The sequence below is a fragment of the Carya illinoinensis genome, chromosome 10, assembly GCF_018687715.1.
Source record: "Carya illinoinensis cultivar Pawnee chromosome 10, C.illinoinensisPawnee_v1, whole genome shotgun sequence".
NCBI lineage: Eukaryota > Viridiplantae > Streptophyta > Magnoliopsida > Fagales > Juglandaceae > Carya > Carya illinoinensis.
The window spans coordinates 5,065,328-5,092,486 of record NC_056761.1 but is presented as its reverse complement, the minus strand read 5'-3'; the positions used below and the strand labels follow the sequence as shown (position 1 = coordinate 5,092,486).

Genomic DNA, 27,159 nt, shown 5'->3' with positions numbered 1-27,159 from the left:
TGAGCCAATACAATCAACCAACTGGGTCAATCGAGCACAGAATCAGCCTTTCTCCAACACATATAATCCGGGGTGGAGAAATCACCCAAATTTCTCATTGAGAAATGATCAGCCTGGTCGGTCCCCACCACCTCAGCAGCAGCCATTTAATCAAGGTGCTCCTCAGCACCAGTATCCACCATATCAAAATCCTCAGAGCTATCCTTATGTAGCTCCTCCTGGATTTCAGCCTCATGTAGCTGTACAAGGTCCTCAGCCTTCATCATCTGCAAAGAAGACTCTAGATGACAGTATGGCACAGATGGTCAATACACTTCAGCAATTCATGCAGATTCAAGCCACCACAAATAATCAAAATACTCAGGCCATAAATGAGTTGCGTGGCACTGTTAATAAGATGAGCACAACCTTGAGCACCCTAGAGAAAGGGAAATTTCCTGCACAGCCTCAGCCTAATCCTCAAGTATACAGACAACAACAACATCAAGTGCATAATGTTTCAGGAGACGTTATTGAGACAGCAAAAGCTGTTCTTACTTTGAAAGTGGGAAGGAAGTTTCCCAACCTGAGATGACCATAGACACAGAGGTAATTGCTCCTACGCCTAAAGATGCAGCAGACACGGATGAAGCTGAAAAAGAACCAGAGGTAGCGAGACCAGAACTGAAGAAGCCTGTAAGTGCAGATGCTGAAACTAGTAAGGGATACCAACCTGTGGTACCCTATCCTCAGAGATTGGCAGCTGGCAAAAAGAATAGGTATCACACGGAGATTCAAGAGATTTTCAAGCAAGTGAAAATCAATATTTCACTCTTGGATGCCATACAACAAGTGCCTTCATATGCAAAATTTTTGAAGGACTTGTGCACGGTGAAGAGGAAGCTGAATGTGAAGAAGAAAGCTTTCCTAACAGAGCAAGTTAGTGCATTGATATTGAACGAGACTCCTCAGAAGTTTGGAGATCCCGGCTCTCCCAACATCTCCATTATGATTGGTGAATCACGAATTGGGAGAGCTTTACTTGATTTGGGGAGTAGTGTGAACTTGCTACCGTTCTCAGTATATGAGCAGTTGGGATTGGGTGAGCTGAAAAAGACCTCCATCATGCTACAGTTAGCTGACAGATCAGTTAAGGTACCGAAGGGTATTGTAGAAGACGTGTTGGTCCAGGTGGACAAATTCTACTACCCAGTAGATTTTGTGGTTCTTGACATGCAGCAGCCGGTCTCCACTATTTATCAAGCTCCTGTCATCCTAGGAAGACCATTTCTAGCTACATCAAATGCTTTAATCAATTGCAGAAGTGGAGTTTTGAAGCTTACCTTTGGGAACATGGCACTTGAGTTGAACGTTTTCAACGCTTGCAAGATGCTAGCACATTTGGATGACACAAGTGATTTGAATGCTGTGGAGAATTTGACACCAACAGATTTTATTTGCTCAACTTCTCCTTTTTCTGATGATGATTATATTTTTCAGACACCTGAATTTTTACTTGATGAGAAAATTGATCATATTGATGAAGATGACTTTGATTTTTTTGATTGTTTTGCAGATTCATCTTTACCACTTGAAGTACAATTTGTGGGAGAAAGATGGAAACCCCAGTTCGAAGCTTTACCACCACCAGACATACTTAGATCTTCAGAGGAAGAAGTTCCTCGGTTGGAACTAAAACCACTTCCTCAAGATTTAAAGTATGCGTTTCTTGGACCTGAAGAAGGAACTTTTCTGGTGGTGATTTCCTCAAAGCTAAATCAGAAGGATGAAGCCCAGTTGATTGAAGTATTAAGAAAGCATCGAGGCGCAATTGGTTGGACAATAGCCGACATCAAAGGCATTGATGCCGCTGTATGTACCCACAGAATCCATTTTGAAGACGATGCTAAACCAGTTCGTGATACTCAACGTAGGCTCAATCCTACTATGAAGGAAGTCGTGAAAGAGGAAGTGCTTAAGCTACTCGCAGTGGGAATCATTTATCCCATCTCAGACAGTAAGTGGGTAAGTCCAACTCAAGTGGTACCAAAGAAATCTGGTTTGACTGTCATAAAAAATGAAAAAAATGAGTTGATTCCAACTAGAATGGTTACTGGCTGGAGAATGTGCATTGATTATAGAAAACTTAATTCAGCCAGTAGGAAGGATCATTTTCCTTTACCATTCTTGGATCAAATTTTGGAAAGAGTAGCTGGTAATGCATATTATTGTTTATTGGATGGCTATTCTGGTTATTATCAAATTGCTGTAGCGCCTGAGGATAAGGAGAAAACCACTTTCACCTGTCCTTTTGGCACTTTTGCTTTTACTAGAATGCCTTTTGGTTTGTGTAATGCTTCAGCTACTTTTCAGAGATGCATGATGAGTATTTTTTCTGACATGATTGATGATATTTGTGAAATATTCATGGATAATTTCTCTGTTTTTGGAAAATCCTTTGAGAGTTGTTTGCATAATTTGGCACGTATTCTCCAGAGATGTGAGGAAAAAAATCTTTTACTTAATTGGGAGAAATTGATGAAGCGCTAAAATTGCATGATTAAGTTACTTAAGCGAACAAATTATTTAATAAAAAATGATTTAAGTACTTAATTATGCAATAGATCACATTACTTGAGTCAATTGATACATTCTAGTATTTTGGTGCTTAAAAAGATTTATAATGCAATTGATTCACATGAAACAAGACAAGCACCTCACATGCATGCAACACAAACTCGCACATGCTAAAAGCAAACAAACTCACTCGGACATCACATGCACACAGCTGGACCCACAACAACACTCATGCAAAACACATGCACATGCAGAACAAGAAGAATCATTCGGATGTGCACACATGCAGAACACATGTAGAACAGAAAGCAGAAGAAGAATCTGCAGCACATCACATGGACAGCAACTCACACTTGCAGCAGCACATGTACAGCAGCAGAAAAATCCTTCAAAGCAGCAGACAATCACGCTGGAAAAAAATCACATGTACAGCAGCCTTTGGTCAAACATGCAACACACATGGACAGCACTCATACAACATCACACATGCAGAAAAACAGACAGCAATCAATATGCAGAAAACGTGGACCAGCTCACAAATTCAACCATGCAGCAGAAAAACAGATGCAGAAAATTCAACCATGCAGCAGAAAAACACATGCAGAAATATGCAAATCACACATGCAGAAAAAACAGACAGCAGCTTCAAACGTGGACCAACAGCACACCAATGCAGAAAACTTGTTGCTGGAAGGCAAGTTTTTCTTGTTTCTGAACATGGAAGATGGAGGATAGCTGGACCAAAAGCAGCAGGAGGAGTAGTCTTCGTTTGGCAGCTGTTTTTCTTGACTTTTACCTTGATTCATTTTTTTCTTTTTTTCTTTCTTTCTTGCTTTCGGTTTAGCAGCAAGAGGACTTGGGAGTTTCAGTTTTTCTTCTTTCTTTTCTTCTGGTTTAAGTGAAGCAGTTGTTGGAGGGACCGGGGAGACTTTTATCTTTGCAATTTCCGTGGGAGATGGGACTCTCTCTCTCGGTTTCATTGTTTTTGTTTTTTTTTTAGTTTGATTTCTGGGTTGTTTCGTTAGGCAGTAGGAGTAGCTCTTACTTTTATTTTCCTGTAGTTCAGTTCAACATTTAATTTACTTACTTTCTCGTTTTCATCTTTTGGGAATTTTTCTATTTTAGTTTCTTTTATTTTTCATTTCAGAACTCTCTCGTTTTTATGATTCTACTAGTCTTTAGTTTAAGATTTCAGACGGATGGAAGGTCCTCTCTTCCTCTCGGATTGGTTTCATTTTTTTTTGCTTTACGTTGTATGTTTTATTATTTTTATTTCTTTTCAGTTTTTATCATGGTTCAACTTAGATTAATCTTTGTTGCTAGAAATATTATGCGTAGCTAATTTTTTAAGCTTGGGTTGCGGAATGGGGCGTGATTTGTTTTGGATTTTAGATCGATGCAATATTTTGTTGATAATGTTGATTTCACTAAGTTACTAGTTGGAATTAAATTGAAAATAGATTGAAGCTCTTGCTCTTGTTTTGTTGTTGACGTAAGGCACATCAAAAGCTTAAAAATTATCAAGGCTTCTCTCATTTGTTTGTTATTGTGTATTCGGCTAGTAAAAATAGAAAATTCCTTAGGAAAATATTGCAAAAACTTGAGCTTAACCTTTTTATCTTCCGATTATCAATGCCTTGATTGGGTTGTTAATCGAGAAAATTATCTAGAATCCAAAATAAAGAGAGTCTCAAACCCAACCCAAGTGTTCGTTAATTTGTTTTTTTTTTAGAAACTCTAATTTCAATTTCGATTATCTTTTTGCATTGTATTTTAATTTTATTTTCATCTCTCATACTCGATTCACTTGTTACTCACAAATCTCTTATACGCTTTGATAACCCTTTGTCCCTGTGGAATACGATCCTGGACTTATCCTTGATACAACTTGACACTTCTACACTTGGAAGCACATTCGAAACCGAGTCAGAAATGCCAATTTATGGTTACTCAGGGCATTGTATTAGGGCATATTGTTTCTTCTGAGGGTATAAAGGTTGACAAGGCAAAGATTGAATTAATATCTAAACTTCCTATCCCTAGGACAGTTAGGGATATTCGTTCTTTTCTTGGTCATGCTGGCTTTTATAGGCGGTTTATTCAAGGGTTTAGTTTCATTGCAAAACCTTTGTGCACTCTTTTACAAAATGATATTGAATTTTTTTGGAGTGAGGAGTGCCAAAAAGCTTTTGATACATTGAAAAAGTCGCTTACCACTGCCCCTATTGTGCAACCCCCGCATTGGTACCTTCCCTTTGAGATTATGACAGATGCTAGTGACTATACCTTAGGAGCTGTTTTGGGGCAGCGAGTGGATAACAGACCATTTGTGATTTATTATGCCAGTAGAACCTTGAATGATGCCCAGAAAAATTATACCACTACTGAAAAAGAATTGCTTGCAGTTGTTTTTGCACTTGATAAATTCCGGGCTTATATTCTTGGTTCTCCTGTTACTATTTTCACTGACCACTCTGCTCTTAAGTATTTGTTGGCTAAGAAAGATGCAAAACCACGCTTGATTCGCTGGATTCTATTACTTCAAGAGTTCAACATCAACATAAAGGATAAAAAAGGAGTTGAAAATGTGGTAGCTGACCACCTCTCTAGATTGTCATCATCTCCTTCTTCAAATGTCAGCCTTCCTCTTGATGATAGTTTCCTGGATGAGCAGCTGTTTGTGGTTGATGGAGCTCCTTGGTATGCTGATATAGTCAATTATCTAGTGACTGAGCGAATGCCTTCTGAATGGTCAACCCAAGATAAGCGTCGGTTTCTATCTGAGGTAAAACATTTCTACTTTGATGACCCTTATATTTTCAAGTATTGTTCAGATCAATTGATTCGGAGATGCATTCCTAATGATGAGTTTTCTTCAGTATTGAGATTTTGTCATACGGGTGCATGTGGTGGTCATTTTTCAGCAAATAAAACAGTGGCAAAAATTTTGCAAAACGGTTTTTATTGGCCTTCCATGTTTAAGGATGCTTACAATTTTTGTAAAGTATGTGAGTCTTGTCAAAAGTTGGGAGCCATTAGCAAAAGAAACATGATGCCCCTTTCCCCCATTCTTACTTTAGAAATCTTTGATTGTTGGGGAATAGACTTCATGGGACCTTTTCCGGTTTCCTTTGGAAACACATATATTTTATTGGCTGTGGACTATGTTTCAAAGTGGGTTGAGGCCATCGCTTGCAAAACCAATGACCATCATGTTGTACTAAAATTTTTACAATTTTTGTTTGCTCGATTTGGCATGCCCAAGGTTATCATTAGTGACGGGGGTTCTCATTTTTGTAATAAACCATTTTCTACACTTGTGAAGAAATATGGTATCACACACAGAGTTTCTACCCCTTATCACCCTCAAACCAATGGGCAAGCTGAATTGGCAAACAGAGAAATAAAAATCATTCTGGAGAAAACAGTAAATCCTAATAGGAAAGATTGGTCGATTAAGCTTCTTGATGCTCTATGGGCTTATAGGACAGCTTTTAAAACAAATCTAGGGATGTCTCCCTATCGATTAGTTTATGGTAAAGCTTGTCATTTACCTGTTGACATTCAGCATCGAGCTCTTTGGGTTATAAAACATGTTAACATGTCACTTGATAAAGTTTCAGGGCTGAGAAAATTGCAGATCAATGAATTGGATGAAGCTCGTCGGAATGCTTATGACAACGCGCAAATGGCAAAGGAACGCATGAAAACTCTGCATGATCAGAAAATTCATCCAAAGCATTTCACACTTGGCCAGGAAGTTCTTCTTTACAACTCTCGCTTGCATATTTTTCCTGGAAAGTTGAAATCCCGATGGAGTGGGCCGTACATTGTAAAGACTGTTCATCCTCATGGCGCGGTAGACATTGTCAATCCAAAGAATGGTAATAGCTTCACTGTCAACGAACAACGTCTAAAGTCATTTCTGAAGGTCTTTGATCCACATGATGAGATCTTGCTTGTGCAAGACCCCAGAGAAGTATTTTAAGTTGTTTTTCCTTCTTTACAGTTTTCTTTACTTGCTTTGTTTTTATTTATTTATTAGTTTGCTTTGATTTTATATTTCATGTTGATTGTTTGTTTTGCTTGCTTAGTTCTGTGCACTTTGTTTTCTTTCGTTCGATTCATTGAGGACTATGTCTCTCACTAGTTGGGGGGTGTGGACTGAAGAAAACGGTGCGTTAGTAGACACTGTGGATAGTTGAAAAAATAATTGGATCCGTCCGTGACCTGACAAGTGTGGCTGGAGATTTGAAAAAAAATCGCCTGATGTTGTTGACAAACGAGATTGAAGGCTCCGAGTTTCTAAGAAATGTCATTTTCACCGAAATCACATTACTCTTTGACTTGGATGATAGCTCGTCTGGTTCTTTGTGCTGTCTCTATAAAATCAATCCTGAAGTTCATCCAATCCGCATCAAGTTTTCTTCTCGTCTCTATAAACTCATCTGCATTCTTTCAACATTCTCGTTTTAAGCCTTCTATTCTTTTGTCAATGGCTCATTCCTCTAGCATTTCTCTAGATCCATCCATGAGGCATTCTGCATCTCAACCTCCTGTCCTTTCTGCAGCTACCATTGGTGCCATGTTGCAACAAGAGAATAATAGTATGGCTAATAAGTCAGACTCCGATGCTATCTACGACTTGGTGAGTCTTAGGACTCGCTACTCATCCTCTATTGTTGCTTTTTCCCAGCGGGTACAAGCCAAAAACCATGAGGTTGAAAGGCTTAAAGAACAAATTATTGTACTTCAACGAATTGTTCAAGAGTCTCACATAAGGGAAGGAATCATTCGGTAGAAGAATAAACAATTGAAATCTCTATTAGATTCTTCATTCCGCTTGTCAGTTCCCATAGATAGGGATGACATGATGTTGTATGAAGAGAATGAGTATCTCAAACATGAGGGTAAAAACCTCAAGTTTATGTAAAAGTTAAAAAAAAAAAAAAAAAAAATTACTTTTTTGCTTGTTTTGCATTGTTTGTTTTGTTTTTCTTTCTTTTGCTTTTTGTGTTTTTAACTTTGACAGACATCTACTCCTTGTGTACGCTCGAATATCTCAGGTGAATTTTTTCCTCTCTGTTTAATCATTTTCATCTCAATATATGTTCTACAGTGTTTATCTTGCTCCAATTCATGTATGTATAACATACATCATCGAATATTCAATTGTTGAACATTGAGGACAATGTCACATTTAGTTTGGGGGAGGGTTTTCTGTTAAAAATGTGTTAAAATTTTGTTAAAAATTTGTAAAAAAAAAAAAAAAAAATTGTGGTGCATTGAAACATAAACGATTAACACACACTTCTGGCATGTTTGTTAGATTTGTGTATCTTGGTGGAATAGTTGAGCGGAATTATTTTGTGAAGATTTATTTTCAACCTTAAGCATAGAACATGACTTATGATGCCTGATATTTTGTTGAGGAGTGATTTGAAACACCGGGATGCGATATTTACAAAAATGAGAATTAGTATGATTTATATAGAATGAATGGCAAATTTTTAAAGAACATTTTGCACATGCTTACACTTGTAGTGTTCCTCATTAATGTTCATTGATTTAAAACAGGAGAAGTAAACTGCAGGACTACCGAACCTTATATAAAAAATAAATAAAAAAAAAAAAAAAAGAAGAAAAGAAAAGAAAAGAAAAGAAAAAGATCGTGTAAGTTTTCCTAAATAAAGGGCTAGAAACAGTTACCCAAAACTTTGGGGGTTGAATGATCAACCTTTAAACAGAATTGGCGTGAAAACTGCTAGTTCCTTAGGCTTTGAAGTAGTTAGAATCAATAATGATTAATCTTAAGGTTGAAAAATCCTATGATAAATCATGTTTATTAGTGAGGAACATACAGAGGTTTAGCCACACACACATATCTGAGTTCTAAGACATTTGCCCCAATTCTATGTGAACAATTACTGAGACTTTCCTTGTGGATACAACTCATGGTGTTGAGTAGTCACGAATCAATTTTTTTTGTGAGAATTCAGAATTATGTTTGATTGTTTTTGTTTAAATTTCGAGCTTTATACAATATTCATCTCAATTAATTTTCACTATTTTGCTCAAGGATTAGCAAAATGCTAGTTGGGGGTGTGATTGAGCTGAAATATTGCACATTTTAACTATTTAAAACCAATGTATTTTAAATTCATCATGACATTATTATTGGTTTTAAATGGAAAAATGGTTAAAATGAATAAATCAAAGTTGTGATTTTAATTGATTAAAAGCATGAATTTATGCTTGAATTCTACCAACTATTGATTACTATGCATTCTAGTACATAATTTTTCTTGCTTTCCATTATTATTTGCATTTGTACCATTGTTTTTCTTGTTCTTCATGTTCATAAAGTTTCTTGAGCTATCTTTCCATCTTTTGGGTTCAATTCATGAACCTCAAAAGATAGAAACACTTCTTGCCATCTTTGAATGGAAGTTGCTCAAAGCTAATCTTTCATTTATGTTATTTTGTTGTTGAGTGTTTTCTTTTTCTCCATCTCCATTTTTCATGCATACCATGGTTAATTATGTTCATGCCTTGTTCATACTTTGTCTTGAGCTTTCCCACCATTCAAACAATCCCAACTCAATCTAACCTCATACACGGCTACAATCACCCCACAAATCCACCAACTCATTTCCAACCCACCTAAATTATACATTAATTGGAAGGCTACTTGTTTGGCTTAACTTACATCGGTTGGTGCAGCTAAACTAAGTTGAGGAACATGTGATGAAATGAAGTCATCAAAAGAGAGCTGTTGTCCACCGAAATTATTATATGAAGGGGTAGGCTGCTGTCCACCGAATTGTCTCCACAAGTTTTGACATTGAAAGGGTCATCAAAGGCTACTTCCTTTCCATTGAATTAGACAAGAGCCGAGATAAAGGAAGATAGAAAGAGTTTGGCATGTGAGTGAAAGAAATTCTGAAAAGAAAGGAAGAGGTGGCCGAAATGAAGGAAGAAGAAGGCTGCTGTCCACTAATTGGTCTCCACCGAAATGCTTGAAGTAGAGTGCCATATTCAACAAGAGAAGTTAGCTGTGAATTGTGATTGAAGGGGGAATGAATTTAATTTATTTGGACCGACTAGAAGCAGTAGGTGAATGAATTGTTGTGTGCTGAAATTGAAATAACAGATTGAAGAAACAAATTGAAGAAGTCGGCTAGAGAGGCAATGAAGAAACCGAGTATGAGTTAGGCAAGAAGTTAGGCATCAAGTTAGGCAAGAAGTTAGGCAAGAAGTTAGGCATGTTGGACTTGGTTGTTTGGTTTGAATTAATAAACCAATTGAATAAAATAAGAAAAGAGGAATGCAATGCAAGATACGGCAATTGAAGAGGAATGCAATGCAAGACCCAAAATAATTAAAGAGGAATGCAAGTGGCCGAAATTGAGGTGTGAATGCAAATTGAGTGTGAATGCAATTGAATGAGAGATGAACTAGCCAAGGTTCGGCTATAAAAGGGGTGCACTCCGAAGCATACAAAAAAAAACAACTAAGACAACTCAAACTTAGACAAACACAACTCAACACACACAATTTTCTGCTATGTACTTGAAAGAATTAGTTCCTTTTTGTTTTAAGAAATTTTGTTTCTCCTTTTAGTTTTAAAAGCTTTGTTGTTTTAGCATTTTTATTAAGTGTATTAAGATTTGTTCTAGACTTTTATTTCATTAAGAGTAATACCTTAATATTAAGTGTGCTAGTTTATTTCATTACTAGTTTATTTCATGTAACAAAAAGAAATTGTTTTAGAAGTTTTAATCAAGTGTGCTATTTTGTTTCATAAAGAATTGTTTTAAAAGTTCTAATTAATTGTGTTACCTTAATTTATTGCAAGAAAGGTTTGGTTTTAAGCTTTTGTTTTTGTTTTTGATTTTTCTGAACATCATACGTGGAGAGCAGAGGAATTGTTATAGAGTTTTTATGAAAGGTTTAGAGATTAATTTTCAAGAGTGATACGTGAGAAATTGTTCCTTTTTGTTTCGAATTTCAATTGAATAGTGAAAGGAAGTTTTCATTTAGACTTTTCGTTCCCTATTTTATTTAACTTCAGTTTAAAGTTTATAGAATACTTTGAGTTTCTGTTTATTTATTTCGTGTTATTTATCTTTCTTACTTCTTTAAGTTTTCATTTAATAGTGATTACAACTGTTATGTGTTATGTTGAGAATTCGTGATTTAATTACAAAGATGAATTCTAGAATCTTGGTTTTGGGCATTTTAAATTTTCCGTTCATGTTTTGTCAATTACTTTCTAATTTAGTTTAATGCTTAATTTAGTTTTATTAATTTCTGAATTTAATTTATTAGTCATTTACATTCCAATCCAACAAACAAAAAAAATTCAAAAGACATGAATCTAGTCCATGACTAGTACCTTTTTCCATCCATTGCATATACCATCATTTTATTTTCTCTTTGTGAAGTTTTTCACATTTTTTCAACGAGTTTAATTTTAAGCAATTTTCCCTGAGGAGACAATCTAGGAATTTATTCCTAATTATTACACGACATCCTCCTGCACTTAGGATAGCATTAGTGCTACTCATTTTTGAGTTAGTCAGAGGTCCCATGTGTGATTTTGGAGAAGGGCATCAAATTCAACAGCCATGGCAGCCCTCCATTAAGGAAAACGAGCTGCTTCTGTATAGGAGGAGGGTTCTTCGGTTATAGAAGCAGAAATAGGGGAGGGGAGGCTCGGTTTAGAGTGGCTGGTTTGAGTGAGAGAAATGGAATGCTTGGATGGCCATGGGATGGTGCCATCGGTTTGTACACGAGGACAATGTGTGAGTTTTAGTATGGGTTAGCATGGGATGATGAGAAGAGGGAATGGCATTGGTGGGTGTTGCAGAAAATGAAGAGGGTAGTTCGGGTGAAGGGGATGACGGCGTGCTGGAAGGAGTGTTAGGTTTAGTGGAATAAGATGAAGGAGTCGGGTTTGGACTGGCCGAGCAATGGGGTGGACTTGAGTTAGTGTGTGGGCTGGATGGGTTGGTGGAAGTATTCGGGCTGGGTGAGTGCTGAGAGGTAGAATGGGTTGGACCGAGTGGACTTAAATGAATGTATGGGTTGGATGTGGTTGTGATGTTGGTCGGGCTTGGTTAGGGCTGGGAGATGTTGGAATTAATTGGCAGTGCAGGATGGGATTTTGGACTGTGTATTGGAGACAAGGTTGAAGTGGACTAAATGTGAATAAATGGATTGAAGGGAGATGGCGTAGCCGGAGGGACAGATTTATAATTTGAAGGAGTGAGTTGGGGCGTGGTGAGGAAAGGATAAGAGGACTCATCAAAGCGCACATCTCGAGAGATATACATTCGACCGGTAGGTAGATGAAGACAACAATAGCCTTTATGATCAGGACTATATCCCATAAAGACACAAAGTTGTGACCGAAAGTCTATTTTGTGACGATTAAAAGGATGGAGATTTGGCCAACAAGCCACACCAAAAACACGTAAAAAATTATAATCGGGAATTTTATTGAAAAGAACTTCAAAGGGAGATTTATCAGAAAGAATGGGAGTGGGCATTCTATTTATTAGATATACTGAAGTTTGAAAAGCTTCAGACCAATATTTATGAGGAACTGAAGCATGGGCAATAAGAGACAAACCAGTCTCAACTATGTGACGATGACGCCGCTCAACAGTTCCATTTTGAGCATGAGAATATGGGCACGTGAGTCGGTGAGTTATACCATATGATTGAAAAATTGGACCAAGGGGTCGAAATTCACCACCCCAATCGGATTGGACCGAAGCAACATTGGTGGAAAAGGTGTTAGTCACGTAACATAAAAAAGCTAAAAAAATTGTAGAAACATTGGACTTAGTTTGAAGTGGAAAGATCCAAATATATTTCAAGAAATCATCCACAATAGAAAGATAAAAGCGACAACCGTTTGAGGAGAGCATAGGAGCAGGTCCCCAAATGTCTAAAAACAAAAGTTGAAAAGACTTTGAAGAACGAGAACTAGATGGAGGATGAGGTAATGCATGAGATTTAGCTTGAGAACAAGCTGAACAAGTATGACATGCAGATTTGTTTATTACAGGAAGCTGAAATCTGCGAATGGTAATGGAGGTGGTCCGGGATGACGGGTGGCCAAGACGAGCATGCCAAAGTTGAGAGGAGGTACGTTCACCAAGGTAGACTTGAGGAGATGGTTTGGATGAAGGTGTGGGTGGAAGCGGGAGAACATAAAGACCATCCTTAACGGGACCTTGAAGCAGCACCTCCTTGGTTTGTAGATCCTTCACAAGAAAATAAGAAGAATGAAACTCAAAGAAAATATGATTATCAAGGCAAAATTGACGAACGGAAACTAAATTCTTTGTAATCAAAGGAACATGCAAAAGTTTATTGAGAATAAAAGTTTATTGAGTGGAACCAGTGTTGTGAATGGGAAGAGTTGTGCCATCACCAATGCTGACTTGCTCGGGACCTTGATATGCCATAGAGTCTAAGTTAAGATTTTCAAAATCTGCACTAAAGTGGTTGGTAGCAGCAGTGTCCGGGAACCAGTAAGTGGATGAAGAATTAAGGGGCTGTAGTGAGGTGAAGTTTGCTGCAAGAGATGAAGGGGGTGACGCCGGATAGGATTGATTCAGACGATTATAACATGTGAGAGCTATGTGACCCACTTTTTGGCAAATTTGACAAATGGGCCGTGAGTCAAGCCGAGGATAATGTGGGGACAGGAGAAGCCCACGACCAGTCCCTCTACCGCGACGCCCACCACGAGAGAGATTGTTTCTCCCACGTTGGTACTATCCGGAAATCATTTTAGTAGCAGAGGAATTTGCAGAAATGGTGGTTGAAGCCAAAATATTCTGATTCTGATGAAGTAGACGAGATTCATGATTTAAGAGATAGCTAAAAATCTACTGAGGAGAGAGGGGTTCTGGACGAGTGGTGATGGAGGTGATTATAGACTCATAATCGGACCCTAACCCAGCAAGAAGATAGACAATGAATTGAGCAGAGGAAATAGACTGCCCAGCGGCACTGAGTGAGGCCGAAAGAGCTTGAGCCTTATTGTAATATTCTGTGATGGAGTCGGCACCCTTTTTCGAGGTCGCAAGTTGAAAGTGCGAGTGAAAAAGGTGAGCAGATGAATGAGCCGCATAAATATTCTGCAATGTGGACCAGACCTCAGCCGAAGTACTACAATTTAGTACCTGCGCAAGGACTGTATCCGAGAGTGAGATATTAAGAGCAGAAAGTATAAGCTGGTCCTGAAATACCCATCGAGTGTACTCAGGATTTTCAGTGTTGTTGACCATCCGAGGTGGAGGAACAAAGGAACCATCAACATGAGAGTAGAGTTGATGACCCTTCAAGAAAGGAACAATTTGAGCTTTCCAAAGAAGGTAATTATCTTTGGAAAGCTTGATGTTGATGGAATGATTTGCAGCCGATATTATGGTGGAGGTAGGAACGGGATTAGAAGCTGGAGGTGGAATGGGTGGGGAACGAGGTGAAGTAGGTGGGGAAAGGGATGAGTCTGTTTCTGAGTTGTGTTTTTCGGAAGCCATGAGAGAAGAGAAATAAAAACAGAGAGATGTAAAACGGAAAAGATGAAGAGGAAGAGAAGAGAAAAAAAAAATTGTGAAGAGAAATTAGCCTTGGCTGGCTCTAGATACCATATTGAAAAGGATATCAGAGTATACCAAATGCTTGAGAAAAAGTCTAAAAGAATCGTCTTACTCAAAATGTATTCTGTATTTGTTTTTCCACACTTTACAGAGCATTACAGTGAGCTATTTATAGAGTACATTCCTCTCAACTATTGGTCCACCTGTATATTCGGTTATGAGTGATTCCTTCTAGAATTCACAAGATATTACAGCAGAGGAGCATATACATTGTGGGGTGATTTCTCTATGGTCAGATTGTGGTGTTGGTCCTCCTGTGAGGCTTTTATATTATTTGCCTTATCAAGAAGTAACAAGAAAAATGACCCCAATCAGGCCATCTTCTATGTACCCAAAACTAGTGATAGGTTGAGGGCATTCTGGTTTTGACTGTTTGGAGATGATTCAGGACCTCTAAAAAGACCACCTGAAGGTGCTGGACCGCTGGTGCAAGTTGATCAAAAATCGTAAATAATATTTTTCATGCATCCAAACATGCACTTACTCACAATTTGTTACTTGAAGGGAGTTAAAATGGAGGCGTTTACTTGCACTCAACCACATATCGATGTGATGTTGCTCAGTGTCAAACTCGTGTGGTGTGGTGCGGTGCTGACTCGTCAAATAGAGTAGAAGGCTATCTCTACTTCTAATAATAATATTAATAATAATGATCACTATCATAGTTATTACCCTAAATGGTCATGGTCCTAATATTAAAAAGAAAATTCAAAAGTTAATAAAAGTTTTCTCTCTCTTTTCTTGGCCAAAAGATAAACATATTGGAAATGTACTACTACGTACACCCATCAAGAGTGGGTATTAAGACAAATCACCGATAGTTTAATTTTTTTATTTAAATATTTTTTAAATCTCTTTAAATATTTTTTTATAAAAATCAGAAATTTATTACAAAATATTTCCTTAACCATTAAGTTAAAAAAAAAAAAATGAAGAAACACATTATTGGTAAATTTTATCGGCGAGAGTATTATATATTTTCCTAAAATATTGGCGAGTACTCTTGCTTATGGTGCTAGAGTGTTTCTTCATATTCATATTAGACATTCCATTTTTGTGTGCCATGATCTATTTGCAACACAAATCTCACGTATATAAATAAAATTATAACATATGTTCAGTTTACATTTGATAAGCTTTGCGTTAACTAACAACTCTTGGATAAGAACATATTGTTACTGATAACACTTATCAACTAAGATAAGAACCATGAGAAACGACTAACAACTCTTCATTTATCTAGATAAGTCCTAAGTGCTACTGCAGCTAACTATTTCTCATTGATTGTAGTTGACTAGAACACTTCAACTCATGATGGCTCTAAGCATTGTTGTGTCGTTTCTTTAAAACTTTCTACATAGCTATATATGAGGTTTGTCCACTATAATCATGACCACTTGCGAAGACACTTCGATCATTTTGTTAAGTAATCAACCTGTAGTGGAGAATTATAAACATTTGAATTATTCAATATTTACACTGTTGTACGTACTATTGGGTACCCCTCTGCAGGCAACCCCAGGTCCTAAGCTCGGCATGAGCAACTCATATGATGAAATCCCAGCCCCAAATCTGTTCCTGAGGTTTATATCAGAGTTTTTCCTTCTCAATTTCCTTTTCAATTCTTCTTATCTCCATTGAAAATCTGTAAAATGCCTCAATGATCTCAGTATCTCACGACCAGGTCGATAAATCTTTCCTCGCTCCGATATATTCTTCGTCAGGTGAGTTTGATGAAATTATATCAATCACAGCCATATATTTCGTTGTTTGACTCCAACTTGGCAAAGAGGATAAGAAATATCCCTGCGGATCCCTGACAAAAATCTTGTACTCAGGATCATTCTCTTTTGGTATGAGTTGCCGCATTAATGGTGGTCGTGTTGGGACGTAACCACCATAAGGGTACTGCCCAAAGTTCAACGCTGCATGCTGAGCTGATGCAAGCCAGATTATTGTGGTGATTATGGAGGTAAGATCACCAGGAGTCGAGGGTTTAGGCCACCAACTAGCATGGCGTAGATCAGCATGGCACACATTGATCGACTCATTATACCAACTTTGAAGCTCTAAATCTGAACAGACTGCATTTGCATCTTTGTAGTAGTAACCCACATAAGTCTGAACCAAGTCTTCAATGGCAGACCATATGAGGAGCCCATCTGTTGCGTAAGGATAATCTTCATTGAGTAGTCTTAGGCCATGGGCTTGAGTTTTGTTAGCACACCAGAATGCTCTGCATCACAGCACTCACCTTCACAACAGAATGCTCAACAGAATTGCACACAGCAGACATGCAAAACCCGTGTGATGCCACCTCAGAATATTAGATGATTAAATACGGAAACTTCTAGAAACTTCTTGTACAATCATTTGGTATCTGATTTCCTCTCTATAAATATTGTAGAGCACAGTGTGCTAAACATGGAAAATGATATACTCTGTAATACCAGTTCTGAAATGGTTTACGCCCTTTGAGGCATTTCATCAAATGTCTTCAGCTCATAGCGTCAACCCATTTCTCATCAAGTTTGGTCCGGTACCGATATTCCTCTACATTGAGAGGAAATTAGAGTTAAATCTAAAGAAGTGAGAAAATCATTAATTCAAAGGATTTAAGCAGTTCATATCCCAAACATTCTAATGAGATCTGCGGGAAGGTTTTCTTGGTCAAAGCGCCATCAGTTCCCGTAGGCAGAACAGCTAATTTGCATGCAATATTTGCCGGCTGTGAAGTTCGTCTCGACGATACCTCCGGCATTGATGAGTGTTTCACGGGCCATAGCATTTATCTTCAATGTGTATTGCATGTGAGGATCCATAAGTTTGTATATGGGGTGCATCACACTCAGTTGTCGGTGAGCAGCTATTATAAATGGTTCCATGCATGCATGGGTGCGCAACCTGTTTAATCATTGGCAATCAATCTTCCTTGGTTAGCAAAGTGAGTGGATCATTTCTCTTGACATCACGGGCAAAGGTCAGGTTTAGATTATTCTTATATATACATATAGGGACTAGCTAGGTGGTTTTTGCTTATATACCAGTGATGAACAAGTTGATGAACACCAGAATCGTTGGAGCAGACATGAGCTTTTCCAAGCTGCCAGAGCCAATGTGCGGTAGCATCTACAGGAGGTGTGAGGACTTGACTTTCAGAAGAATTTTGATCCACAGCTGGAAGGCTGAACTCGATAGCAATCGGCTTCAATGTTCCCATTGGGGTTAAGAAGAAGATTGTGCGAGTTGCATAGGCTTTACGGTCTTCAAGACTGTTTATTTGGTTGAGAAACGGGAGATAAATGTCATGATAGTCTAGTATGAACAACTTATTCTCTTCCATTGCCTGAAAAAGTATCTGTAAAAGTTGATGACCAGATATCAAACAGTAGAAGAAGTGCTTGTTGTTGTTAACTGTATTGAGAAAATGAACTCTATTTCTTTTGTGCTACAAATAATTTCTTGGCGTTACCTGTTGCACCGACATCCCATTTAGATGGCCTTCAATATGTTCTTCTCTGAGTGCTGATTCTTGTGCACCGTAGATGGAGGGATCCAATTTGCTTTTAGGTGGAAAGTCCTATTGTTTTGTACATTTGAGAGAAAAAATTAAATAGTCTTGAGTGAGAGAAGCCTATGCCATTGTTGTTTTTCTTTTTTTAAGGCATTATCATTGTGCATGTAGTTGTAATTACCTTGAGAATTTCTATGCTTAAAGGGTTTATCACTGCAAGAGCTTGACGGCTAAATTCATCATCCCGTAACCAACAAGATGTATCCCCCTGAAACTAGATTGAGGTTCTCACATAAATACTACTTAATATATAGAATTGTGCTATAATTAGTAGTTTAATTCCCTTGAGGCAACACTTTAAAAGGAGAGCAGTAGATATATATATATATATATATATCTATATATATGCTAACTCTTCCCCAAATGTAAAGAAATTCATGGAGTAGTAATGCATTCCCATCATTGCCACCCTTGAGATTTACTCATTAGAGCTTTGGGATTTTGTCACAGCATGTAATGAAACTATACCCTATATAATTTCTTCCAAGCATTAAGAACCGCTTTAAGGTTCTAGTAATCAATTGTAAGAATGTGACAATTTATTCCATATATCTTTATCTAAGAGCATAAGTACAGATATGGACACCACTTTTGTTTGTTGTTATAATGCCAAAAGGAGTACTGCTTACTGGAGATGATTTGTGGAGGGTCAAACTTGAAGAATTCTTCTACAGAATCTTGCACCTTGCTTAAAATCTTTGGATATGAACGCTTATTCTTCTCCTGCCTTCTATCTCGAGGCTTCATTTCATGGAGAGTCCTCTCTTTGTGGAGGCCGTTAAGATCAGAAAAACCTTTGAAAACATCACTCTCTGCGACGGTTAAGGACGGGCTTATATTCCGGAGTATTCCCTTCAACTTCCCCTGATTGAAAGCATCTCTTTTGCCTTTCTGCAACGCTTCATCTCTCGGCAAGATATAGACTGGGAGGCATTCATTTGGGACTCTGCATTTATATCTGGGCCATTCATGAAACATGAACGACATATATTAGAACTCTCAGAGTTTTTCACAAATCTTACAACTCTTGTTGTAAAATAAGTCAAATTAAGATTCTACTACCCAATTAAGAAGTGCACATGAATTTCTAGGATTAATTGCAGCTGTCATACTTTTTAAGTGATAGACTCACCTGTACCGATAGGAGGCCATCCAGTACAACAACGTCTTGGATGAGGTTTCTTTTCATCCCCCAGGGTTGGCCTCACGTATTCGATTCCCTGGTCCGGATCACCTAAGTCGTTGTATACATCATAGTCGTATGCTCTATTAGAAGGTATCCTGAGTCCTTTTCCATCACCCTGAAGTTCCCTCAATTCTTCATCTCTGAGCTCCTTGAGTCCCACTGGAGTTACCCAGTGCAAATACGCCTGCCACATGCAAATCACATGCCAAGAAAACGATCATCATGTATATGTTGCATGACTGGTTGTTTACTTTTTCGTACTGTTTATGTTGAAAACCAAGAAACTCAATATATATTTTTTTAAAGTACAAAAAAATAAAAAAATAAAAAGAAAAAAGAGTAAAGTCATCCATCTTCATTTTGGGCATGAATTACAATTGACAGATGATGAAGAATTAACTTAGCACAATTCGTAACTCAAATAATTGTACATTAGAATATATATCTTTGTTGGACTTTTATGTACGGAATCTGGTTGTGTTTGTGGCAGTATATTTGATAAACCAACTCTACCATGATTCTTTTTATTTTTAATATTTCTTTTGGTGAATTTTTAACTAGGCTGGGGCTCTTAGACCGGCTAATTAGTGTTTACTATATATTAATGTATTGTTCTTTTGTATTGCAGTCGTACATTAATATTTGCCTATTATCTAAAATAAAATCTTCTGTAATTTCGAAGACGTAGGACATATTATATAACCACATTAGTCATATCTTAAATAATTAATTCCGCTTTTTATTTTACTTTTTATTTTATTGTTCTAACCATCCCTAACAAATTAATTAAATTCTTTTTAATTAGTTCGGTGAGCGGCCTGTTTGGAAAGATAAATATTTGTAAATTATTTTATTATTATTTACTAATTATTCATTATCATTTATAAATTATTTACTATTATATAAACTATTTTTCGCCCAATTTCCGGTCGATCAGGAAGCATCACATGCAATCAACATAGTCGTTTATATGAAATGAATTTATTAAATAACGTGGTGATAGTGTTATATATATATATATATACACACACATTGATCAGGGAGTTATTCGTGAGTTTGTGTGCAACTCTTGGGTACAGGCTGAAAAGTTCGATGACGGTAAAAGAATTTTCTTCTCCAATAAGGTAATTACACTATAAGAAAAACAGATTTTTGTGATCAATTTATTATAACAAAGAGGCTATTCACAATCAAAATAAGGTAATTAATTAGAAGAACGCTACTTATCATCTATTTTTTTATTATTTTATGACGTGATATTAAATAATTAGAAAATATTTTTCAACCTTCCTTCGTATTATTGCGGAGATCAGTGGTAAGAAAGTCATCAGGAATAATTTTGGAAAGAATAAATAAAACAAGGAATTGGCTCACGTAAATGAAGACTCATACTTAAAAGCAAATAAAGAAGTGATATCTTAACTTGGATCGATTTCAGTAGTGCTAACAAGCTGAAGAACAACACCTCCCAGCTGCTTGGGATTTGAAGCATGTAACATTAACTGAGGCATCATTTCCATGAGATTTCTTATGTCATTATTCCTAATAGTGACCAGAGGTAGCTGCATTAACGCTCAATGCGGCAAGTTTCTGATCAACATGCATGAGCAGTTTTCACCGGCCGATTGTTTACAGTGTATTGAGCCGCAGCAGATGCTCCAGATCTGATCACTCCCAGCTGCTTCCTCAGTTGCAGTAGTTCCATACGTACGAGTAGGCCGAAAGATTATGTGCTGAAGGGAATGGCTTAGGGGAAGAGATCTTCGAAAGGGAGTAAAAAGCTGGCAGTCTCCCATGATAAATGCAATCATGAGGAGTTTCGTAGTCATGATTGCATTTACTATGTGTGGAATAACAAACAATGCAGATAATTTATACAAGTACTAAACTGCTATGCTTTTATAGACAGGGGTGGAGTGCGGGGTTCCAATAGTTACCATGTGATGATCCTCACTTGTGAACCATGAAAAACACGTTGAGCTATAATGGACATGATTTTTAAGAGGAGAAAATTATTATAATCACAAGTGCACATAGGTGACGTGTTTAGAGGTCAGGAGTTTGAGTCAAAACATAAGTTGAAACCACTTATAATAATAAGGCCTAACCTTTGGGATATGAGATGGAATTTTGGACCGGCCAGCTGAATACTTTGAGGGTGCTTAGATGATGGACTTGCTCCTGGGGTAGTAGCTATAGTTTAAACCGGACATTCCATAGGGGGGGATAGACTTCTATGGTTACGCTTATGGAGGGTTGCTACGCTAGTCACTATCGCCTCCCCTTTTTGCTGAGAAAAAAAAAAGTTGACGTGTTATTACAATCATGCCAATCATGAATATATAATGGCTCCATTTGGTTGCAAACGGTCTCAAACCATCTCTTCTCATCCCATCTGAAATATCATTCAAACAAAAATATTTTTTAATTTCAACTTTTTCACTTATCATTACAATTTTTCTAGACTTCTAAATAAAACACACAAAACAATTTAACTTTTTTAAATTTCAAAACAAAAATTATATTAAAAAAATAAATTCTAACAATATTACTTTATAATATTTTTATTCAATTTTTTTTTCTCATTTCCCAAAATCCCATAAAACATCTTATTCAAAATATTTTAATATTATTAACAAATTATCTTAACTTAAACCATTTTATTGCTATTATTATAACTTTTCATCTCATTTAATCTTGTGTATCTAACCAAACAAGCACATAGTCATTATTGGTCTCTCACTAATCTAGTAATTCTTTTTGTTACTTTGAATTATTACCTCTCTCTCTCTCTCTCTCTCTCTCTCTCTCTCTCTCTCTCTCACATCAGTTTATCACTTGTTCAATCAATGAACACTTCAAAGACGCTATGATTTGGCCATGTTTGGTTAGTAAGGTGATCTTAGATCACCTCAAACTATCTCACTATTATTCATAAACTATTCACTACTTTATTATTATTATTCATTACATTTTTACTACTATTTACAGATAATCTAAAATCACCTCAACATCTAAATGTAACCAAACAATCGCATTCCCTAGGCATCCCTAATTCGAGTATTTCAAAATTTTGTGAATAGTTGTAAAATTGTTTGAGTGAAGAGGTTTTTATTGAATTTTGAGAAATGAGACAGAAAAATTAAATAAAAATATTATAAAATTAAAATATTGTTTAAATATAATTTTTTAATATTACTTTTATTTTGAAGTTTGTAAAAGTTGTATTGATTTTTGTATTTATTTTGAAATTTGTAAGAATTATATTGGTTTTTGTATTTGAATAGTGAATAAGTAATTAAATTTGAAATTGAAAAGTGTTTTGTGTCTGAGTGATGTTTAGAAATAAATCTATAAAAAGTTTTGAGAATTCTTTGCCTATCCAAACATGTGCTTATTATCGATAAACAAGTTAAATTAGATCTTGTCTCTGATAGTTATTGTAGTAAACAAGTTAAATTAGATTCCATTATGTAATTTGTGACAAAACTAGAAATTCACCATTTCTAGCTTTTTGCAGTTGTAGCTATGGATTTCATATGAAGGAAAAGAAATGATATGGTTCACAACCATACATCCATAATGCTCAAAGAGGATTTGATCCTGCTCAACACCACTTACCAAGACTACAAAAAAGCATGGGAAAAGAAGGCCAACAACTTCCAACAAGAGATCTAGATCAAACCACCATCAAATTGCTGAACTTTTTCATTCGATGCAGAAATTAGGGACTCATTCTCAACAGTGTCAGCCGTTTGTCAAGACTTAGAAGGAAGAATCGCTGAAATTTGGACCTCAAAGATCCTAAGCATCAACTCTCATTTGAGAGGCATCAACAACTCTTCTTCCTACTAAAATGGCAAATCATCTGGTTAGAAGGAGATGCTCAAACAGTAATAGATGAATGTCAAATGAATCTCTATCACCACAATTGCAAATATCCCCGATCCTAAAGGATATCAGTCATAACCTCCATCCCCGGGAGAACTGGAGGATTAGGAAAATACACCAATCTCAGAATCAGTATACACACTCAATGGCACAATGGGCAGCAACTAAAATGAATTTTGGTCAAATACCACTCCTTAGTACTCCTAATTGTATTATATATATATATATATATAGATAGTGGGAAAGATCTACTCTGAACTTAATGTATTCCCTATTTTCTAAATATATATTGAATGCTTGTTGAGGAAAAAAGAAATTCCTTTATGCAATTAGATTTGTCATATTTGGCAATTAATTTACAACTTCTCGTGAAAAAGATGGAAGATGGTGTATAGTCTAGGATAGCTTTTAGGCCTAGATGATTTGATTTAAGCTATGTTTGGATACAAAAAGTATTTCATCTCTTCCACCTTATCTAATTAAAATTCTCAAACAAAATGTAATAAACAATTCAACTTTTTCAAATACCATAACAATAATAATATTAAAAAAATAATATTTTATTCAACTTTCACCTCAATTCACTATCCAAACCTCCCCTTAGAGATTCCTTGATCCTCACCTCCTCCACCTTAATTATTTAATTAATAGAAAAATGGTACTTATTATCACCACACCACACATCAACATGTGATTTTTCATTTCTATCATTCTATTTAAGCATACATATTTACACATAAATATCATGGGTGTGTTTAAATAGAATGACAAAAATGACAACTTACATGTTGATGTTATTTTTATAAGTTTTTTTACAAAAATACCCCTAATTTAAAACATAATTGTAATAAAAAAAAACTATAAAAAGGATAGCGTGTCTATCATCTTCCATTAAGACAAAACCATTGACAACCTGCTGAATTTTATCTCACCGTATATGTCCATGTGCATTATTGCACACGAAGTCATTCTTTGCATCTGTTGATCATGATCGGATACATCAATATATCACTACAACATTTTGGGGCTTTTTCCAAGGTTGAGAGTGGTCGAAAAAAGCTAAGATTAAGTGATAAAAAAAATTTGCCCACCAAAATTTTTCATGGGATGTTGGTGGCATATAATAAGTGGCGAATACTATTTTGCCACCAAATTTGTTTTTTGTGAGAAAATATACATTTTTTCCATGATTTCAATTTGTGGTAAAAACTAGTTTAGTTCATGACAAAAGCTGTTTGGATTTAAGCCCTTGTGGTCTTTCAAACTTATTTACCCATTAATCTTTTTGGTCGAAAATAATATAATTCCCATGATAATATTCATAGAAAATATGGTGACATAAAGTTTATTGTGATGTATCTTGTTGTGCCAAAAACATATTTGTAATAGACTTCGTGGTGCTAATTATATCACAAAATGAATTATAGTTGTCAAACTACATCTTTTCCCACCATCTCGTATGATTGCTAATGTTCATTTTTCATGAAAGTCTACAGTTTGGTGGCAAATACGTATTAGCTACTGAGCATATAGTGGTAAAAAGTATTTGCCTCGAGTTACATTCATGGCAAAAGCTAAGATATTTTAAGAAAAAAAAAAACAGAAAAGAAGAAGAAGAGAGATTTAGCCAAAAATAATCATAACAAATAGTCTAATGTAGGCTTAAATAAATATATGCCAACATTAGAGATCAAAATTGACACTTATAATAATTTGAAAAGAAAATATTAGAAAAAACCACATTTGTTTTTACAAACTTATCCATTCCCAATACATTTAAGTTTTAGAAACCCCACAAAATTGTGCTTGTCCTGATGGTTAACAATTCTCAACTGTCATAGACATGTTTCCAGCTCCTCCATGATATAGCTGCAGAATTAAAAACCCAAGAATTTACAGCATCTCATTCTTAGGCTTGCCTCTAATCTGGAATCTTAAATTTCAGAACATAAAAACATTTATCAAAGAAAATATTAAATTGAGAATAGAAGCACTCACCATGAATTCCCTGCTGCAGTAGAAATGATATCATAGACAATCCAGGGATGGATACCAGCTTTGACACCAAGAGAGATAGCCTCCAGAGAAGCAACAAGATGAATGCCCTCAAGCAGATCATTGACCATGTTAATTTTACTGCAATGGTAAAAGCAAACTCTAATATGACAAGGTAACATTTAGGGAATGCTATTCATCAACTAAATAGCACATTAGTATGAATTTCATTTATACACGAAAACAATTACATCAGTTACCCAATGACCAGGAAAAGAAAAGCATGAAATCAAGCCAATAAAATTTACAGCAGTCTTTGATATGTAAATAAGGTTTCAAGCCAAGAAGAAAGCACACCTTCCAGCACCAACTTCACTCTCAAAAATGTAAAGCTTGTCACACATTGCTGCACACAAATCACAATAACAGTTGATATATTGATATCTTAAATGAAAAATAATGGTTCATTAAACAATGTCCTAATACAATCATGTTAGAGTACCAAGAACATATTTTACCAGAGAGAAAAGGCTGAGCCCTTGCAATGGCGTCTGACCTTCCTGATGAAGTAATCTAAACAGTTCAAAAATATCAGCACTCTTCCTGTAATACACTAGAATGAATGGACCTCTACATCCACAATGAAACAATCAAGGAAAAAAGAAGATATAATTTTACCATGACTTTTCCATCTAACAACTCAGACTTTCCTCTGGAGGCATACGCATCCACAAGATAGGCTATCGCACAATCATCTGCAAGAAAGATATATGGGTAGATGTTGGCAAAGAATTCACTGCTAATGCATATGTTCCAGAAAGAAGGCAACAATCAAGATCATAAGTATGAGGTGGTGTGTTGCTGAAACCATCAGTTCATTAGCCAACTTGGTGAAATGGTTGGGCATGTGTGATGGACCCCTAACTTTTTTATTCATGTAACATCATTTAGCAGTGGATATCTTACTACTAAACATAGACCACTGGTCCATGATGCTCTATTTGGTTGCTGAAGTAAACTTTTCTTTTTCTGTAAGTAAGTTGAGCTTTATTGATAATAAAGAAGGATGTAATCCAGGTACACAAGCAGCATACTTTTAGAAACAACATTAAAGAAACAAAAGTTAAGATTTTAAAAAGACTGCTCAATGGTGACACGTTTCCTAGAAAACCGAAGTTATACAAAGGTAACAATTTTAAAAGAAAAATTGCCTGTGAGATGCTTTTCCAGGTTCCGAATATCTGATGGTAATAATGTAGAGCAAAGTATAACGACAACATCCCTGTGCAACCCTGCATATGCATATATAGTTACATGTGCTGTATATATTAAGCAAGGGACTGGTAATTATATTAGATGTTACGGGAAGCTTCATCAAGACCTTTTAGAGCACCCTCGTTACCAAATATTACATCATTCAAATTATCTGCATGAGATATCAACACAATCAAAGCTGCAACACCTGCATGCAAAAATTGAGCAGAGAAAAAAGAATCAAATAGGCAATCCAATGGCACAAAACATACAATGTTCATAATTTACATAGGCCAAGAATAGAAAAAACCATCAGGACAAGCACAATTATGATGATGATGTTCATATATAAATAAACCCCACAAAATGAATTACAACAAGAACTATATGCATTAAAGAATCTTAGTTCAAAATGAATGATCTAAATTGTGATTATTACTTGTAATATTGGCAATATAGCTAATACCTATGTGTAGCAGTGGTACTCTCACAACCTTGTGTTGATGTCCCCCATGCATTACCTTCAGTTGCCACTGATTCCCCATCCATGAGTTCTCCTATTGCGAAGGCCATTCCAGCCTTCGCGCATGGTGACCCTCTCTATGAACAACATTCACAAGCCCAAGCGTCTTTTCATGACCACCAAGCATTCCATGCTACCGTCCATTAAACCCACCAGTGTTCATCAGGCACTCAAAGATTCTCACTGACGTCAAGCCATGAGTGAGGAATTTATTGTGCTAGTTCATCATGGCACATGGAAATTGGTACAATTACAAGATTACAAGATTACAAGATTAATTACAACTACGGATCAATTACAAGATTAAGAGCCATAAAGATCAAGGGAGCAATGCAAGAATTGGTACAATTCAATTGGGATGAAGCTAGCAAGAGCCCGACACTCATGATGGGCTTGACAGAAGGAGAACCAGTTTTGATCCACTTGATCCAAGACACGACTTGAGCATATTGTTATTGAAGGCCTTGGACTTATTCATTTCATTAAAAGAGCTTATTTT

At 36.3% G+C, this 27,159-nt stretch overlaps 1 protein-coding gene and 1 pseudogene across 1 annotated transcript; both read right to left on the bottom strand.

Moving 5' to 3' along the window:
- Positions 1–15,561: 15,561 nt before the first annotated feature.
- On the bottom strand, positions 15,562–20,565 carry LOC122279570 (annotated as a pseudogene).
- A 4,156-nt stretch (positions 20,566–24,721) lies between these two features.
- On the bottom strand, positions 24,722–25,645 carry LOC122278820 (L-threonate dehydrogenase-like). Its single transcript, XM_043089023.1, has 4 exons — positions 25,562–25,645; positions 25,402–25,456; positions 25,241–25,289; positions 24,722–25,024 (listed from the first exon to the last, which is right to left on the bottom strand). The coding sequence occupies exons 1-4, from the start codon at positions 25,562–25,564 to the stop codon at positions 24,883–24,885; spliced, it is 249 nt and encodes an 82-aa protein (XP_042944957.1). The 5' UTR covers positions 25,565–25,645; the 3' UTR covers positions 24,722–24,882.
- Between the last annotated feature and the right edge of the window lie 1,514 nt (positions 25,646–27,159).